The following is a 19,002-nucleotide window of genomic DNA, read 5'->3' as shown; positions in this document are numbered from 1 at the left end:
GTTGCTTGCTAGACAAACATGCGATATATAGTGACATATATATGTCCTAGCCCTAATTACTTTATGGCAGAGATTGCTGCGCCGCACGGCGCATGAGCCACCCCCCACACAGAAACGGCGGCTGCGCCACACGGAAGTGCCGTCATGCATTTTCCGGTTAAGCGCTTTGTTTGAATAGTCGGGAGTGCCTAGCGGTACGTCTAGACGTTACGATAAAAGCCGTTAAAGTTACGTACAAACGTAGAAGTAAACATAAAATGTTAGTTAGGTCCAGCTGACAACAATACGAAACCGGCTTGTTTGCTACCTGAAATCGATCGGCAGCTGGGGCGTAGCTGGTAAGAGCAGCACATTTAATAGCTGGTGAGGTCGATGGTTCATGTCCCAATGCAGTCGTCGTTACTTTTTTTCTTTTTTTTTTTGTTCACGCGTGCATTGTATTAACATTTGCGCTTCCTCATCAGCCTTATTTGCTGCTGCTGGTGGTCCCATTCACAGACCCTTTAATATTGGATCTTTGATGACTCTCACAGGATTAACTATATTTATTATGATAAAGTGTTTTGCGAATTACTGCTCTTAATCGGCGTGGCGCAAAAAGACACGAAAAACACAAATGCAGCTGGCTGCATTGGTTTCTTCGACACAGGTGCCAGGAATGTTGATTTCCACGGTTTATCAAAATTTTGATGACAGAAAGTTTCACTGCAACGTAGTCTCGGGCAACTTTTCTTTTATGTTGCGGAGTGTATCATCACCTGGCGAGGTAACCGGCAGGCCGCTTCAAAATACTGACGTGCCACGGCAATGTTCTAAGCGATCAACACTTGATAAACGATGCCCAAGAGCAAGTGCCGACGGCGTTAGCCCATCTAACTACAAAACAGCTTGTCGGTCTTGCTGGATAACATGCATGGCCTGTGGCAGCACGGGAGCATTTACGTAGCAACGGAAGATAACGGCCGTATGTGTTCGCACTTGACAAAACAGCCGGTAATACAGTAGATCGGGCCTTCGGAGATCGCAGGCTTCGTAGGAACACTACAATAAAGTTGTTTCCATCCATCGTATGAACGCTTCGCCGGCGCACTGGAGTTTCATGCATGTGCGTCCGGTCAGTCCCAGGTGAACTGTGCGAACGCATTTATTTCATCGTCGACCTTGCCCTCTGCGACAAGCAAAACTCGGCAGCAAGAACACTTTTACCTTTGACAGCACCACGGTTGGCATAGCAATCTAGAAAATGCAGTACGTCCAACAACAAGAATACGCACTTCATACTGAGAAACTTTATGGTGAACACACTCAGACGAAGCTGCGGCGCGCTGGACAGCCGCGCTAGCTCCAACCACCAAGTTCAACTGGGCATCGAGCAATCACATGAAGCAGCGATGACACAGGACCTCCGGTCCTACTTGGGGGCGGCCTAGGCTATGGCCACGATTTTATCGGTGTTTTCACCACGTACACACAGAACGACGTACACACATCGCAGGCAGCTACCATCTCGCAGTGTTTGCCTTTCGCGAGCCGCAGCGCCCATGGCGCCCCGTGTATTTAAAGTACTTATATTATGTGTTTAGTTAACAAACCTATGCTTATGGACTCGTTAAACACCCGCTTAGTACAATTTTTCTCGGTTTAACGCATTACACATGAATAATTTACACATTTACCTAGCTTTAGGTACTTATTTTTAAAGTGACGTCACTTCCGTGCAGCGCAGGAGGCACTTCTGTGTGGGGCTGCTTGCGGCGCCACGCAGCGCAGGAGACGCTGCCTTACTTTATTTGCTTCAGGGAGAAGTGAGGTGGTCTATGCATCCATTTTCTGGCTGTTTTGCATTACACAGCTTCCCACTGTTTTGAGGGCGTGGCGGATTTTTTCTTCATGTGATATTTCAAAATATTTACTAGTGAAACTTCTTGGAGAGTGCGCAAAATTTGCCCATGTGTTTGTTTGTGGCTTGCCCTGCGGCTGTTGTCTAGTGGCTAAGGTACTCGGCTGCTGAACTGCAGGTCGCGGGATAATATACCGGCTGCGGTGGCTGCATTTCCGATGAAGGCGGAAATATTTTAAGCCCGTGTGCTGAGATTTGACTGCACGGTAAAGAACCCCAGGTGGTCGAAATATTCGGAGCCCTCCACAACGGCGTCTCTCATAATCATATGGTTGTTTTGGGACGTTAAACTCCACATATAAATAAATAAATCAATTGGTTGTGGCTTACTATTTAAGGTGCACTTGGGGAACACATAAGAAAAATAAACTTGTAAAACTAATCATTGCTAGCATCCCAGCCAGTGGCAAAATATCTTTCCACGTGATAAGGCATGACACTTGTCGAGTGTAATTGAAATTTTATTAGGAAGTCATTATAGGGGTCAACCCGAATAAGCAACGCATGCCACATTGCGGGTATTGATGAACAAATCCTGTAAGTTAGCTGTTAGGAAGTTTTTTCCTATTTGCGCGCAAATGTAGAACGTCCTACAGCTACCATAAGATGCAATCTGTCCGGTTATACAGGAACAAAAAAGGGTATGCTTGCACTACTTGGGGCATGTCAGTGAATTCGGTGTGTTCATGAGTTGAGTTGATGTCTCTTACACATAACTATATTCATGGAGACTATTTCACGGCTGTTAAAATAATGTGATCATGCACCATGTCTCTCCAAGAGAACTATTTCTATCGGCTGGCGCACCTTGTTCTCCTCAGCTGCTGACTCATCGATATCTGCAGTGCTCTGTCATACACACCTATCTAGTCGAGTGCTCTCTATTGGTGAGCCACTGTGTTCCTTCGTTTTTCGTTATTCGTAATTAGTCGGAGCTCACCTAGCCTCTCTTTGATCCCTTTGTGGTCCATAGTACAGTATGTTGGTGCCGCTGGCAATAGGGTCTCAACCACGTTTCGACCAAAACTTTACCACCGATTTCGATCGGCCTTCCACCAGGGGCGCAAAGGCAACGCAGCACCGTCAAATCGTAAGCTAAAGAAGCGGCTTCCCTAGGAGCCCGTTAAAAATTCGTTGGGACAACTACTGCGTGTGCTCTCGCAAAATAACCCCTATGATGTATGTTATCACAGCTTTGTGAAATGGAGAAGTACTCACTATGCCACTATCATTCACTTTGTGGAAAACCTAGGTACCCAATACACGTTTGTAAAGCATTTGTCTTCAGCTTAATAATGCTGCTGCTGATAATGACGAATCATTATTCAAACCATTGCAATGCGTGGGAGGCTTTCAAGGGCCCCTCATTCAAAAATGTTTTTGTATTTAAAGTAAACGCGCATCGAGTTCAGTGTGCCATCACAAGAAACTGTGTCAAAGGCGAGAGTGGTATACGCACCACAGGTGCACTACAAAATAAATAAAGAAATAAAACCTTCACACTCTTCGCCACTGCTTTTGAAATCTCCCGTGTTGGTTCTGACGTCTCCTGAAATACCTAGTAATGCCAACAGCATTAGGAACTTGTTTTTTTTTCTGCCTGGAGGCATAAAAAGTCACTGCTCATCTTCCTCTCCAAGCAGGATGTATCCTGGACCAGCAACAAAGCTGATCTAAGAGAAGATAGAAACAAGAGATTGTGAATTCTGTCATAAAACGCGCGTGCCTTCTTAATACAGCGCCATGTGAAAATTTCTTCCTGTTCATTGTGGACTCGTACACATCTTCAACGCCACAGCCAAACACCGAACTTTGGGTGCATTTTGAACCATTTGAACGCAGACTTGATTGTAGAAGTGTGCGTTCTTGTTACGCACACTTCATTGTAGAACCGCTGGTGTGATCTTCCTTTTCTGCCACACTATATCACATGTGTTAACATTACTCTTTGCTCATCATAATACCTGTGTAGCTGCGTTTGCGAGGAATTTTGAAGCCCGGACATGGCTGAAAATTAGAGTATTTGTTTGCCCCATGCAGTAACTCAGTTCGGTCGCATTTTTTTAAGGGTGGAGCATCTTAAGGGACCAAATCGTCATATTTTTAAGTTTAGTTTTACTTGTGCGTGCACATAGAGCCGTCCTCAATAATAATTGCAACACGCTGGCTGTAGTTAAATTGACCCCAAACAAGAAGAATGGCGTCGGCAAACGTTGAATTGTTTAACAAAGTGCCCCTAACTAAGACGTTTATTCACCGAGTTTTAAAATGTAGGTACTGATATGCAGTGTTATTGTGACTTTAAGGTTACACAGCGTGTTGCAACTAATTTTCAGTGCGACTTTGCTTTGATATGCCAATCAAGCTATAAATATGTGAAGAAGCATCGAATGAGCAATAATTAAGTATATAATGATCGCAAGGCATTGTCACTCACAGGAGTATCGAATCGCCTGACAACTTGCTAGTATATTTATTTTCTAGAAGTTTCCAGCGCCTCATAACTATTGGTAACAATGTGAATATTTAGTGTATGGTTGGGTATGCAAGATGAACAACAGCGCATCTGCCAATGCCAAGACAAAATAAAGAGAGAGAGAACTCTTTATCGAAATGTAGAGAATTTAGCCGGCATAAAAATTCGCTGACTTGCTACTCTGCGTGGGGAATGAGATTGCGGATTGAAAGTAAGAATAGCAAAAGAGAGAGAAACAAAAATCACAAAAAGTATATATAGATGATAAAAAGAAATGATAAGAAAGGAAAAGGCCACCTCTTTTACAATTGAATGAGGACGCGCGTTAATAGTTTTTTCGTGGTGTCAAGTTGCAGCTACAGCTTGTCTACCTGACCAATGCTGTTGAAGTGCGCCAACAAAAGTTTCATAGCACGCCTCTGTAAAAAGGGGCAGCCTAAAGCTCCCAATACACAGTCAAGGTAGAAAGTTCTCTTGGTTATAGAATGCATGCAATGTTCATAAAGCGCATGCTCCTCAGCATACGCTCTACACTCAAACATTATTTGTTCCACAGATTCGATGGAGCCACAGTTGTTTTAGTATGGACTCACCAATTGACCCAAGCAGTACCGTTCGCTGTTATCAAAGGCACTGTTTAGACGTACACGATGGTATAGCGTTTACAGATGGCGAGAAGTTTCGAATGAGAGTCTTGTTCTCAGGTAGGGGTCGATTGAGCGAAGGAAGGCATAGTGATGCGTTGGAAGGTTCCTGCATCTCTTATTTTTTTCAAGCGCAGGTCTTTTGGCTATCTGAGCTACATATAATTTAGTGGAATAAGTTCGTCTTTATTTGTGGTGTTGAAGATCTTTGCGTGCTGTTTCATCTGATTTTCCGTTGGCGGAAATGCCACAAGGAGCCGGTATCCACTGAAATGTGATAGAGTTCTGTGCGGTCACAGCCAGGTGAAGTAGATATGCTATGTCGAATGAAACAGGGTCAGAATTTGTTTTTTAGAAGTTTGAACAATATCTGTAGTGCTTCCTTGGAGTCGGTGAAAATTACCCATAGGGCCGGCGTGTGGCGCAAGATGTAAAGAACACCTTCTTTTTATGCCACCAAGTTCTGCTGCTGTTGAGGATGTCTTCGGTTGCAGTCGACAGGATAGCATTTGTCTGTGATATAAAGTCCATAAGTGGAAGTCGCCTGAATGGTTGAGGAGTCAGTGTAAATAAGCGAGTGCTGAGCATAGTTCTTGGCTAAAAAGGGAAAGGAGTGCCCAGGGAGGAAACGTTGCAAGCATTAATTTTCTGGCTGGTAAACAGAGAAGAGTTGAAGCATTCGCACAGCTTGGCCGAACGAATAATTGCTGTGTGTTAAGTGAACTCGATACAGGAAATGCTTGTTACCTTGTAATACATGTCGAAGATGACTAAGTATGCTTTCTTGGATAGAGATGGCATCCAGTGGGAGACATCTTGCTTCTGCTACAGTTCGCAACGCTGATGAGCTCTTTGGGAGCCCTATACATATTCGTTGGGAGCTGTAGCGTGGGGCTTCAAAAATTCTCTTATTTGCTGTAGATAATCGATGAAGCACCGGTAGACAAGAGCGTAATGTTCCTTGAATGTATGCTTTCTGAAGAAGTACCAATGAGCAGCAACTACATCACCATCGTGTTCCAGCCAAGAAATTGAAGAGTTCAGTTGCTGCTACTATTCTAGTTCGAAGTTTCTTCACGTGAGGAGACCAGAAAAGATTTCTGTCGATGATGAATCCCAAAAATCTTTGAGACCATACATAGGTCAGCGGCTGTTCAGGAGGAGCTGTGCATACTTGCTCGTTTTCTTTATCGTGAAAGCAATGGCTGGACTCTTTTCTGGTGAAAGGTGCATACCTCAGGGCGCTAGATATGTGGAGATGTTCTGTAAAGCTTTCTGAAGTCGCTGTTTAGTGATATAACGTGACCCTGAAGCGCTGCAGATGCAGATGTAATGAACGCAAATTGTTATGTGTACTTTTCAAGGAAGTTACTTTGTTGTGTGTCTCAGGGTAAGATTGAAATGGAGCGGGCTGAGCACGGCACCCTGGGGTACACGCTTCTCTACTGTATAGTACTGTGTGGGACCATTTGGAGATCTCACATGTATTTTCCGGTCTTCTAGATAGTTCTCAATCCATTTGTATAGATTCCCTTTTAGGCCAAGATCTTTCATGGTTCGCGAATCACATGGTGAAAGACTGAGCCGAAAGGTGCTTTGTTGTCAAGGAATACGGCTGTCGGGATTCGACTGGCGGAGAGGTTCTTTTCAAGGGAAGAGACAAGTGCGATGGCATTGTCGATAGCCGAACTGCCTTGGGGGAACCCATTCATTTCTTGCGAAAATTCATTGCGGCTTTCTAGGAACCATGTCAATCGTTTGGGAATTATTCGCTTCATGAGTTTGCCAACGCAACTAAGTAGGGCGACAGGCCAGAAAGAAGAGTAGCTTGTGGCTGCTTACCAGGTTTCAAAATGGGCACTATTTTTGCCAGCTACCACTCTGTGGGGACCATTCTAGACGTTCACGATGAATTATAATATTCTAGAAGTCGTAGGTGGGAGGCGTGAAATAACTTTGCAATGGCTTCATAGGTTACTTCGTCATGGCCAGTTGATGTGTGCCTGTTTGACTCACTGATAGCAGTGTTCAGTTCCTCAATTGTAAAAGGTATCTCTAGCGCTGGCACTGCAGCCCGTGAGTTGCCGGGCTGGTTACCTGCAGATGAGGTCTAAAGCGTTGCATTTGCTTACAGTACTGCGTAATATCCTTCTGAGAGTTCTTTGAGGGATTTTTGTTCGTGCAGGGAGAGCGTGGCAAAAGGGTGAAGCTGCTGGAGTGGTATGCGCTTGCATCTAAAACCCGCCAGGTTTTGGACACCTGGTATTGAACATCTAATATTGAGCAAACGTCACGCCATCTTTCCCAGCTACGTTTATCCAGGTAGCACTGAATACTACGCTGTGTCTGTCGGCAGGCCGGGAGGTCTTCTACCGTGTGCTCTGATTTGGGTGCACGTTAAAGAACCCCAGGTGGTCGAAATTTCTGGGGCCCTCCACTACGGCGTCTCTCATAATCAAATAGTGGTTTTGGGACGTTAAACTCCTCATATCAATCAAATGGGAGGTCTTCTAAAATTTTTGTGCGCAGAACTTTTCGTTCAGCTCGACTGCGAATAGCACACAGTCTTTCGAACTCCTCATAGTTTGACGGAAGTTTGTCATTTTTAGTTAAAACGGGTGTGCATTCTTTTAGGCAATGAGCCATCGTGGTGAGTAATTCATTCCCCTTTGTAGCGGCAGTGATTCCCTTTCCTGCTGCGTCTTTGTACGCATTCCATTCTGTGGATGCCATGATGGTTCTCTTGGATGCCTTACCTGCACCAGCAGCTGAAATCTTGATTGGGTATTGATCACTCCCACGTGTTTCCAAGTCGGTGCGCCAGTCAAACTTGCGAGCGACTGAACTTGTTGCGAAGGTGACGTTGACGCTGCTGGTAGTCGTGGTGTCTTCTGGGTAGGGGATGCTGCCGTCGTTTACAGGTTCAATTAAATGTTTTAAGAGCAACTCTGAAAGCCTAACTCCCCGAGAACAATTGTGTTAGCTGCCCCGAATTTCATTGTGCGCAATGAAGTCTCCACAAATGATGTGTGGGTAAGGTGTCCTTCAAATGAAGTTTTCAAGCCTTGAAGCGTCTAAAGGCCTGCCTGGTTCCAGGTATACTCCGATGAGAGTGCATTTCTGTTTATCTATTATTGCTGTGGCACACACATATTTGTTGTTGCAGGGGGGCGAGATGTCTATCGCGGAGGCTGAAATGACTTTACGAAAGGCGATGAGTAATCTGCCGATACCGCCAGGTCGCTTTGAGTCATGAAAATAGTATCCGTTCATTGTAAAATTTGGGTCTACGCGCGATTGAGAAATGACAACGAATAAGAATCGGTATTCTCGCACCAGTCACCGGAAATCTGACAGCTTCGAGCGAAGGCCGCGAGCGTTCCACTGGAATATAATGCATGCGCGGAAGATTCTGTGAATGGTCAGTTCAGGTGAAGATGACGTTGGGAAGCCATGATTACTACAGCGAGGGAGAACGCCCCTGCGGAGTTTAAGACGTCGACACCATCGGTTCCATTTGTAAGAACTGCTTCTACCTCTGGGATAATTCTGGACGAAGGATTTGCGCGGACAAGGGCTTTGAGAGCTGCGAACAGCATTGGAATCAGTATGCGTGCAAAATCTTGGTTTGTGTTTCCATGTTGTTGCCTTTCGCAGATCCCCGTCGTGTTGCGGTGGCTGAGACTGGTGACGACTGTACTCGACCGATAAATCTTGTGAGGCGCTTTGTGGTGGTTTTGAAAGATGCGATGTGCCAGTCGGCTTCCCACGTTTCTTTTTCGTCTCATCAGCGTACGTGTAACCAGGTGCCTTTCGGCTTTGTCATGATCTTTGCTTAGAGAAGTCTTTGATATTCAGGATTACAACTTCTGCATTAGGCGATGGATCATCGAGCCTTGGTAGTTTCCCTTGTGCTTGCTCCAATGAGCGTGCAAGTGTAGCAGCCTTATATTTAACGCAACCTCTACACGAAGCAGAGTGGGGACCACCGCAGTTAGCACTCTTAAGTTGGGCCCTTAAGGTACATTTTTTTGCGAATGAGGACCAGCACAGACTTCGCAACGCACGGGGCCATTGCAATGTCTCAATATATGACCATGCCTCTGGCATTTATAACAATATGTAGCTGCCCCGACGTACTCAGCCAATGGGTAGCTACAAAACCCAAGCTTAACTTGTTTAGGTAGTGGTGAATTCTCGGCGAATTGCAAAAGAACGGATCGACCACGTACCTCTTTCACCTTGCCGCCATCTCCTCGTGTGTAGGTGGTGAGTCTTCTTGCCGACACGATGCCCTGATCACGTAGATAGTCATGTAAGTCTTCGTTTGAGTAACTCAGAGGGACATCTTGTATTTTTCCATAGTTCGCTGTGTAAGAGTATGGGACCCGGGCTTCCACGGGTATGCCTGCTAATTCAGTCATCGTTAGTCGATAGTTGGCGGCCGGCAGTATCGACACTGTGACCATCAGGCTTCAGTCTTTGTTGAGGCGATGGTTAAGAACTTTACTTGAGCCGACGTTACAACGCCTGATACAGGACTTTCCATAAGCTTCCTACATCCGTGGTAGGCCTGAAGACAGCAGAGACTCTAGTACCGCTTTAATTCTTGCAGGATACAACTGTCACGAATGCCTGGTTTATATCCTCTGCATTTTCATCTGAAGGATTGAAGCCGTCTTGTTCTTCCCGCAGTCTCTTATTCGCAGGGCCATGGTCTGTAGTTCCTTCTACAGAGAATTCAGGAGTAGTGGTGTCCGGCGCTGCCATAGATGCGGCGTCAAGTGCATCTGGCGGCGATGTTCCATGCCATGGTGGGTAAGGCACGCGCCGTCTAGAAGTTCGTTTTACGTGCTTTTCCGGGTGGGCGGAGACCTCCAGGTCGTCACGGTGTGAGTAGGAAGCACAAACAAGTAATACAAACTATTACACTGAGAAAAATAGCGAAAAAATACGAACTGATCTAACACAGGCAGTTCTTCAGAACATCATCTTCTTCTTTCTCACGAAACGAAGAAAAACGAATAAGTTGCTCTTTTTGAGAACACGACACGTTTTTCCTAGCAATGACACCGATATGCATACAATCGTCATCCTGTCTTTTGTAGTTACCTTGGTAGTTATGTGGTCACTTATGTTCTGATAAATCACTCGAAAATCGATATTTTTAGCAGCATATCACTATTTGTAACTCAGGGGGTATTCCAACATGGCTAGCACAGCGATGCGTCAAGATCATCATAGCTTGTCCACCGAGTGCGTAAAATTAAGCGAGGCGAAGCGTCCATCAGTTAGTCTACACCTCCGTTCATCCATATGTGCGTCTGTTCATCTGTACATGCACCCATCCGTCAATCTCTGCCACCGTGCATCTGTCTGTCTGCCCGTCTGTTCATCTAGTGAAGAAATCGTCCAAGTACTGCCATCTCGCATCTTTTCCTCATATATTCGTCATATAGAAAAAGCGCCATTCAGCGAGCATTCCAAGGACTAAACGAGAGGTGGTACCTTTTAAACCTCCTTTGATGGTACGGCCGGGCTAGAGGAGCGGCACGCGCGCACTCTCTTACGGCCTGCGCTTCGTGTCTAGCTCCCACCTTTTAACGCCGCTAGCTCATGACACTGCGGCCCAACCTCGCTAAACCTAGCTAAAAACAAGGCGGTTACGTCTAGCAAGGTTAACGTGGTAACCTTTTCTGCGTGGTAAGACAGTGCTGAAAGTGCGTCCTTCTGTTACTAGGTTTTTTTTCAGTAAGTATCATATGCAAGACAAATATTATTGCATTTTAGGTCACCGGCGCTCATCTCTGTATGTTGTTTCATGAGAAACAACTATCTTTTGTTTATGATTAACGTGAGTGGGTTTTTTGCTCAACCGTGGAGGTGGCTACCTACTACTACTACTACTACTACTACTACTATGACGACAACAACGACAACAACAACCACTATTACTACTACTACTACTACTACTACTACTACTACTACTACTACTACTGCTACTACTACTACTACTACTACTACTACTACCACTGCAAACATCTTGGACGCACGACACACGGCTTAAGGTAAGGAGCATCACCTGTAAAAGAACAGGCCGGACCTTTTTGTGTGATTTACTAAGGCGATCAATGCAGAAATACAGTTTAAGCATTCGAAGATTGAATGTGCCAAGTATGGACGAAGTCATAGATCGCCTCTTCAAAAAGAGTGAATATTGAGGCAGGTTGAGAGCTCGCTAGCGGGCAGCATCTAGGCACAGGTTACTAAGGTAGAGAAATGTTTTACAGGCAGCCCGAAAAAACACGCCTGGCCGTGTTAAAAAATTCAACTTTACTCGGTCATACGAGCTTTCGAAAAAAAACGAATGACATAGGACTTATTTTCATTACAGACTAGGCCTTCCCCACTCGCACTGGTACGTCCACGCAAAGAGACACTACACAGGATCTCTGATTCACCAAGAATATCGCTGACGCTCGATAGTTCAACCTCGTGGTAGATCTCGGTAGCGACCACTTCATTTTGGCCGTACACCTCCCCACAATAAGCAGGAAAACAAAGTCGTACACGTGGGTAGACTGGGACCTCCTTCGTCAGACCCGCGCAGAACGACCTCCTCTCATTGACCCACCGAGCCTCGAGACGTGGACAGCCCAGATAAAAGCTGATGTAAACAAGGCGACCAAAACTATCAGTACAGAACTTCCAACCGAAAAGATGGACAGTCGTCTCGCCCGCCTACTTGAGGCCAAACAGTCTCTATTGGCCCAGAGGAAGGGCCAGCGCCTTAATCGGAGGTTACGCAAACGCATATCTCAGCTGAACAAGACCACGATGGATCACAGCCGCACCCTTTCAAAACAGCAGTGGGACGAAATTTGTAACTCGATTGATGGTCAGGTTCGTAATGGCATAACGTGGAACTTACTAAAACACGTCCTCAATGAAACCAACACCCGCACAAAGTAGCGTTATTCGATCGTGAAGATAATTCATCAAGCTAAACGGGCAGTGTCACCGGAAGATGTTGTCAAGAACCTTGTGGAAAAATATCTCCCGCTTTCCACGGGACCTGTGACCCCTCAACCCGATTACTCTGGCAGCGATATCACCAACTTAGACGCCAACTTTTCTATTGAAGATGTGCGCCGGGCTCTCCATGAGCTGAATGGCCGCTCAGCCCCTGGACCCGACGGCATCACCAACACGCTCCTACGCAACCTGGATAATTCCTCCGTCACCTACCTCACCGACACTATCTACGATATATGGAAAAAGGATGAGATACCCGATTCCTGGAAACTAGCTCACACAATTCTCATACGCAAACCGGGAAAGGCGCCGAGCCTAGATAACCTACGCCCCATATCTCTCACGTCGTGCGTGGGCAAAGGGGCTGAGCACGTTGCCCTAAACAGAGTTAGTCGATAACTCGAAGATAACGACTGCATCCCGCACCACATGATTGGCTTCCGACCTGGGTTATCCACTCAAGACGCAATGTTACTCCTAAAGCATCAAATTCTAGATGGCGGAAACACTCGGGATACTCGTGCGATACTCGGTCTCAATTTAGAAGAGGCCTTTGATACAATAACGCACTCGTCAATCTTGAAAGCAATAGCAGCCCTCGGCCTAGGTCTTCGATTTTAATGCTTCATCCGCTCTTTTCTCACTCGACGCAGAGCCGTCCTCCGCGTAGGAGTACTAGTGTCGGAAGAAGTGGAGCTCGAACAGCGGGGTACTCCTCAGAGATCCGTCGTCTCGCCCACGCTCTTTAACCTTGTGATGATCGGGCTTTCCGAACGACTTTTGAAAATCGAAGGGCAAAATCACCTTATATATATGCGGATGATGTAACCATATGGTGCTCAAAAGGGTCGGATGGCTTCATTGAGTCCGCCCTGCTAGAGACTATCGACACCGCCGAGTCATACCTCGAACACACCGGTCTCAGGTGCTCACCCGCGAAGTTGGAACTGTTGATATATTTGTCCAAACGAAGGGATTTCAAGCCCAAAGGGTGGAAACCTCCGGCGGAACGTAATATCACCCTCCACACCAGAGATGGTCGTACTGTACCCAGGATAGACACCATCAAGGTTCTCGGCATGATCATCGAGTCACGCGGAACCAACACCCAAAGAGAACACAAGCTCAGGACTAACACTGAGAATGCCATACGACAAGTACGTAGAGTAGCCAACAGGCACCATGGCTTCAAAGAAGAGAGCCTGCTGCGTCTCGTACACGCGTTTGTTTTGTGTCATTTCACCTACGTTGCCGCTATACACAAATGGCTACATGCTGAGTGCGATCAACTCAATGCACTTATTCGCAAGTTCGTCAAACGAACCCTAGGCCTCCCTATCACCACTCCAACGTACAAACTCCTCGAGCTTGGCGAACATAACACGCTAGAAGAGATCGCTGAAGCTCAAGAACGCGTGCAACTGACCTGACCCACCACCACCAAGGCAGGCTGCCATATTCTTCACGAGCTCGGCTTCTCCTCGAGGGCCAAGGACCTCCCATAGTTGACCATAATTCCTCGTGAAATCCGCAACATTATGAAAATCGCTCCCATTCCACGAAATGTACACCCCGAATACAACAGAGGCAGGCGCCTTGCGCGGGCGACCGCCATTCTCAAGCGCATACACATGGAAGCAGACAACGTCTCGTTCGTGGACGCCACTGCCTATCACAACAACCGAGCGTTCGCCGCGGTCGCGGTATCATCCGCTCAGCAAACTCTTAACTCTGGCACAATCCTCACCCAAACCCTAAAGTAGCGAAGCAAATTGCTATAGCTATAGCTATGCTCGACAGCAAACGGGAATTCATCTACAGCGACTCCAGGCCGGCCATCAAAGCCTTCGAACGAGGAGTCATCTAAGACCAGGCTCTACGTATCCTGCGCAAAGCAGACCCGAGTGCCCTGAAGCACCATATATTCATCTGGTTCCCCGCCCATCTAGGGCAGGTGCCGGGTGCCCTATCCAACCTCAACGAGATCGCCCATGATTCAGCGCGCGCACTTACCGACCACGCCACCACATAGCAACCCCATTTTGCTGTGTTAGGTACCAGTCGGGATGCACCAATTACGTATAATGAAATAACAAAGCACTTTACCTAGAACGCCGCATTTTTCCACCCCCACATCCAAAACTTAACTGAGCGCTGGCATTAACCGTACGCCTATTACAGACACACACGTACCCAAATCTTACAACGCTTCACGTTTATTATCCTCATGCATACCCCAGTATTACGTGCCCATCATGTGGACACACAGTGACACTCACACACATGCTCTGGGAGTGTAGAACAACTCCTCTCGACTCTACCTCAAGCAAATGGGAGAGGTCCCTCAGGAGCTCACTTCTCGCCAACCAGCAATGGGCCATCCAGCAGGCCCACGAAGCGGCCGACAGGTACTTCCTGTCGGTTTCTACGTGGGAGACACCCGCTACGCGCTAAACGCGTCCTACAGGACTGAAATAAGGTTGTTTCATTCCATTCTATTCGGTAATATACGACAGTTTGCTATTTCGTATCCGTACTGAACCGCTTGCGACTTGAAGCTATTTTGTCCGCTTGGTTTTCTGTTGATGGAGAGACCAAAAATAACGAAAAGTGTCATTTCATCTTATGTGGAGATCGATTCTTGAAACAATTGACATCGGACTTTCTCGATTCGTGGTGTCATATTGAGAATGGTCTCTGTATAAGCCTCATGACCAGAGTGGCTTCAGAAACTTCGTGTCACAGTGAACATCAAAGATGTTCACTGTGACACGAAGTTTATATAAGCGAAGTAGATTGCCCTAGATATTTTTAATTTTTGCATACAAAATTGTGAGGTGCTTTCGATTTCTGACACAGCTGATATCAAAACAAAGGCATAGCTACACGAAAACTAGTGATTACATCTCAATTTCAAGGATAAGCCAAAATGTTTAGCGCGCTTCTCGAAATTCTCAAGGCTTGCATCTCTTGCTTTGTCTCGGCGAAGAACGTTGAAATGTCTTCGCCAAAAAACTTTTAATATTCTCACAACGGTTATTGGAGAAGGAAGTTCACGGGAAGCCCCACTGCGGTGGTCTAGTGGCAAAGGTGCTCGGCTGCTGACCCGCAGGTCACAGGAGCGAATGCCGGCTGCGGCGGCCGCATTTTCGATGGGGGTTAAAATGCTGTAGGCCCATGTGCTCACATTTGGGTTCCCATTAAAGAACACCAGGTGGTCGAAATTCCTGGAGCTCTCTATTACGGTGAGTCTCATAATCATATGGTGGTTTCGGGTCGTTAAAGGCCAGCTTCGGTGATTTTTCGGGGTCAGTGGATCTCAATGTATTTCACTGGGTACGTTTTGTTTACAACAAATGAATTGTTGGCAACATTGTGTGTGTGACGTTGAGTTTTGCGTGACGAAAGTGACGAACTGATGTGCCACTGCTGCGTCTTCTTGTCTGCTATGGATTGTGTGGGTTTGGCCGGTGCTTCATTGGTTGAGCATGCACACGCGATTTTCTTTTCTGTGGTGATGGGCGTGCGATAGGTGCAAAGTGGTGTTGCGTTGTGAGCCAGGAACGGTTCACCATATAATCTCCATACCACCGTAATCCTTTTAGCCCATTGTCACGGACAGCCCGGACAGGTAGCGCCATTCGGCGGGCATTATGTGCAATCAGGCAGGTTCCGGCAGCGTGAGGTTAATCTTTACGTGAGGTTCCGTTTCGGTATTGTGGTTTTTCAGTAATTAAAAATAATTTTGAATTTTTTTGAGCATTTCAATGATCGAGAGCTTGACTGTCTTAGGGACATAAAATCACCATTATCCTGACATAGTCAAAAAATCGCAGAACTTGGCATTAAAGCATTACATATCAGTCAACTAATGATTTTGACGGGAAGGTGAGGGCTTCGTTGAAGAAATAGGATCATGGAAATGTAATGAGGCTGGAGCAGTTGCAATGTCGAAAACAGGTAATACCGCAAGCGCTAGCCGCATTCTTTTGTCAGTGATCTTTCGTTGTTCAACCCCCAATCTTCCACTTAACTCTAACCACAAAAGTTTAAACTATTATGCAAAGGAAACTGAATGGCCACTTTTCAATAAATAGTTATTTTGGATACACGTGACAATATTCGCAGATGCAGAAGCATGAATGAGATTACAAGACAGGCAATTGAGATACAAATATAATTACGAAACAGGGAAGTCAAGTTGTTCAAGCTTTGAAAACAGTGAATTATTTATGAAAATACTAATTTTGAAAATTTTGCCCCCCAACCTAATTTTTTAGGCAAATGGAGATAAAAATAGTTTTATTTTGAGTTCTCTACACTATAGAGTTTCATGTTTTCAATGTTTATTTTTCTTGAAACTTCCAAGCATGTGTCACACTTGGTGTTTTGGGCAACGATTTCGTGTTCGCCGGAGTATATTCCTCATAAATTCTGCATTATTGGAAATTTGTAACTTGATTTTGCATCACTCTCAAGAAGTGGATATTCCACATGACAGGATATACGATCACAAAAAGATCAAAACACACGAGGCACACTTTTCTAGTCTGGAAGGTTTCAACGCACCATCGCATATACAACAAGGCAAGTACTTGAATACGAACCACCTATGCTCTTGTGTACAAAAGCCTTGAAACTTGTTCTATTTGACACAAGCATAACCTTCAATATGCATGTATTTTATGCTGTGTAGCGCTCCTTATTTCCAGGGGACTGTATATCAAGACAATGCCTTACGAACGTTGACATCTCTCTCTACACACATGAAGAGCCCTTTGGTTAATGTGCGGTCAGTCTGTACTGCGAGATCTGTTGACGTGAGGTGGAGCTTACACCGGACATACCGGCCAGAAATCAATCGCAACTTGAAAAATTCCGTTTTGACTAAAAACAGGTCTTATTGGTGGTCAAAATCGAATGTCAGCGGAAAGATCTAAACATTAAAAAAATATTTGTGGCGAGGTCAGTTTTCTCACAGTTTATTCGAAAAGATGGAGCACTACGATTTTACGTAACTTTCATGAGGTGGTGTGAGCTAGTTTAGCTTGTTGTGCCACTGAGATAATTTGCATGCTGAAAAAAACAACTGTCGCAGGATTCTGCCACATGCCATGTTCAATGAAGGAAACTCAGTGTGCATTGGTTGTCATAATCGTAAACATCAGTTGTGCTCATGCGTTTGCGAAAGTGAGGTCGCTATCTGCGCACTAGGCACGCACTTATTTTCACGCACTTTGTTGTTTCTGGCTCATTGTCCACACCACTAGTGAATATTTCTCAATTAAACTCACCTGAAATTTCCTTCCAGCCTAATAAGCTGCTGACAAAACGTCACTTAAGAAATTTTATCCTCACTTGGCGTTCTTTTTCGCGTTTATCAATGAAAAGGCCATAATTTACCGAATGGCAAAATTATTGCCTGGTATATATTCAAAGCACATCGACAAAGCGGTGGTATGATAAAGAATATGTAGGCCTCAATTTGTTTTACTGAAAATTAAAGCGCTCGTATAATCGCAGGGGCAGTCTACTGAATACACAAAGTGGCTTACCTTTGTAATATCAGGTGTTCTGAAAACAGTGTCTGGGTATTCAACATATACGCATTTAAGAAGTGTCAGAAAAGCCGTCACTATAAGGGCAGTAGCAAGGCGCTTTTGTGGCATGACTGTTTCCGAAAAGCCTAAACCAAAGGTGTATGCATTGCTCGAGCTTTCATAGCTACCTGACTTCAAAAACCAACACTCGGCGCTCTACTTTCTTCATTGTTGCGCTATTCACCATGTTGCGCACCTGCGCATTAGATGATTAATAAGAAAATTGCAGCAGTTGTACAGCTTCTTAAGATATACAGAATATTCTTGCCTCAGCGTGACGTAAATCGAGAACTCTATATCGCTTCCATTGAAGCATCTTTTCGTAAATAGAATACTTCGTGCAAATAACCTCAAGCGAATCGTTTGATTTTTTATTGCGAAGTGTTTTTTGGTAAATAACAGAAGGTGTTTTGAGCGTATATAAATATATATTATATATATATATATATATATATATATATATATATATATATATATATATTGAAAAAGGGTTTATTGACGACTGTTGCGACGGTGGTCCTACGAAGAAACACGATCGTGCAAGAGCAACGGTCAAGGAGATGCCGGCGATGATCAGCACGAGCCGAGCGAGCGAAGCCCAGCACCCAGTACCCAAGCGGTGGCGATGTTGCTTGCCAACGACGCTCTTTCTTCTTCACAATTTGTCCCCGCCGAAAAAGAGCCATCCTGGCGACCTAAAAGTCTGGAGGCAGAGGGCTATAATATGGCTTAAGGCGGGCGACGTGGACGATGTCACGTCCACGCCGGCGCATGTCGTCAGATGGGGAAAGTGGCTCGATGAGAAAATTCACCAGCGAGGTTTGCTCCAAAACGCGGTATGGGCACTCGTACTTTGGAACGAGTTTTGAGGAAATGCCGGGGGTTTGGTAAGGAACAGCCAGCCATACAAGTGATCCCGGGGAATAGCTGGGGCTTTGTGAAGAGTCGACGTTGTTTTCTTTCTGGCGCTGTTGTTCTCGAGACGTAAAGGTGCGTGCGAGTTCACGGCACTCTTCCGCATTTCGGGCAGCTTCGGACACAGATGGGCATTCGGATGCGTCAGGACGGTATGGAAGGAGAGTATCGATGGTGTGGGATGGTTCGCGTCCATAAAGAAGAAAGAAAGGTGAAAATCCAGTGGTAGACTGTGCCGCGGTGTTATATGCGAACGTAATGAATGGAAGAATGCGATCCCAGTTAGTATGATCGGATGTCACATACATGGCGAGCATATCGCCAAGGGTGCGGTTAAATCTTTCCGTGAGCCCGTTAGTCTGCGGGTGGTATGCCGTGGTCTTGCGATGAACAACATGGCATTCAGAAAGCAGAGACGTGACGACTTCTGAT

The 19,002-nt window shown here is 45.6% G+C and overlaps 1 protein-coding gene across 1 annotated transcript in view; it reads right to left on the bottom strand.

Annotated features, from left to right (window-relative positions):
* LOC119167397 (uncharacterized) overlaps positions 1-17,782 on the bottom strand; it is a 34,305-nt gene extending 16,523 nt beyond the window's left edge. Inside the window, exon 1 of the mRNA XM_075865437.1 lies at positions 17,611-17,782. Coding sequence (XP_075721552.1) covers positions 17,611-17,724 — 114 coding nt within the window. The 5' untranslated portion in view covers positions 17,725-17,782. The remainder of the gene's footprint in view (positions 1-17,610) is intronic.
* Between the last annotated feature and the right edge of the window lie 1,220 nt (positions 17,783-19,002).

Source organism: Rhipicephalus microplus, chromosome 6 (genome assembly GCF_043290135.1).
Source record: "Rhipicephalus microplus isolate Deutch F79 chromosome 6, USDA_Rmic, whole genome shotgun sequence".
Lineage (NCBI taxonomy): Eukaryota > Metazoa > Arthropoda > Arachnida > Ixodida > Ixodidae > Rhipicephalus > Rhipicephalus microplus.
The sequence above is the reverse complement of the archived record's forward strand: the minus strand, read 5'-3'. Positions and strand labels throughout refer to the sequence as shown.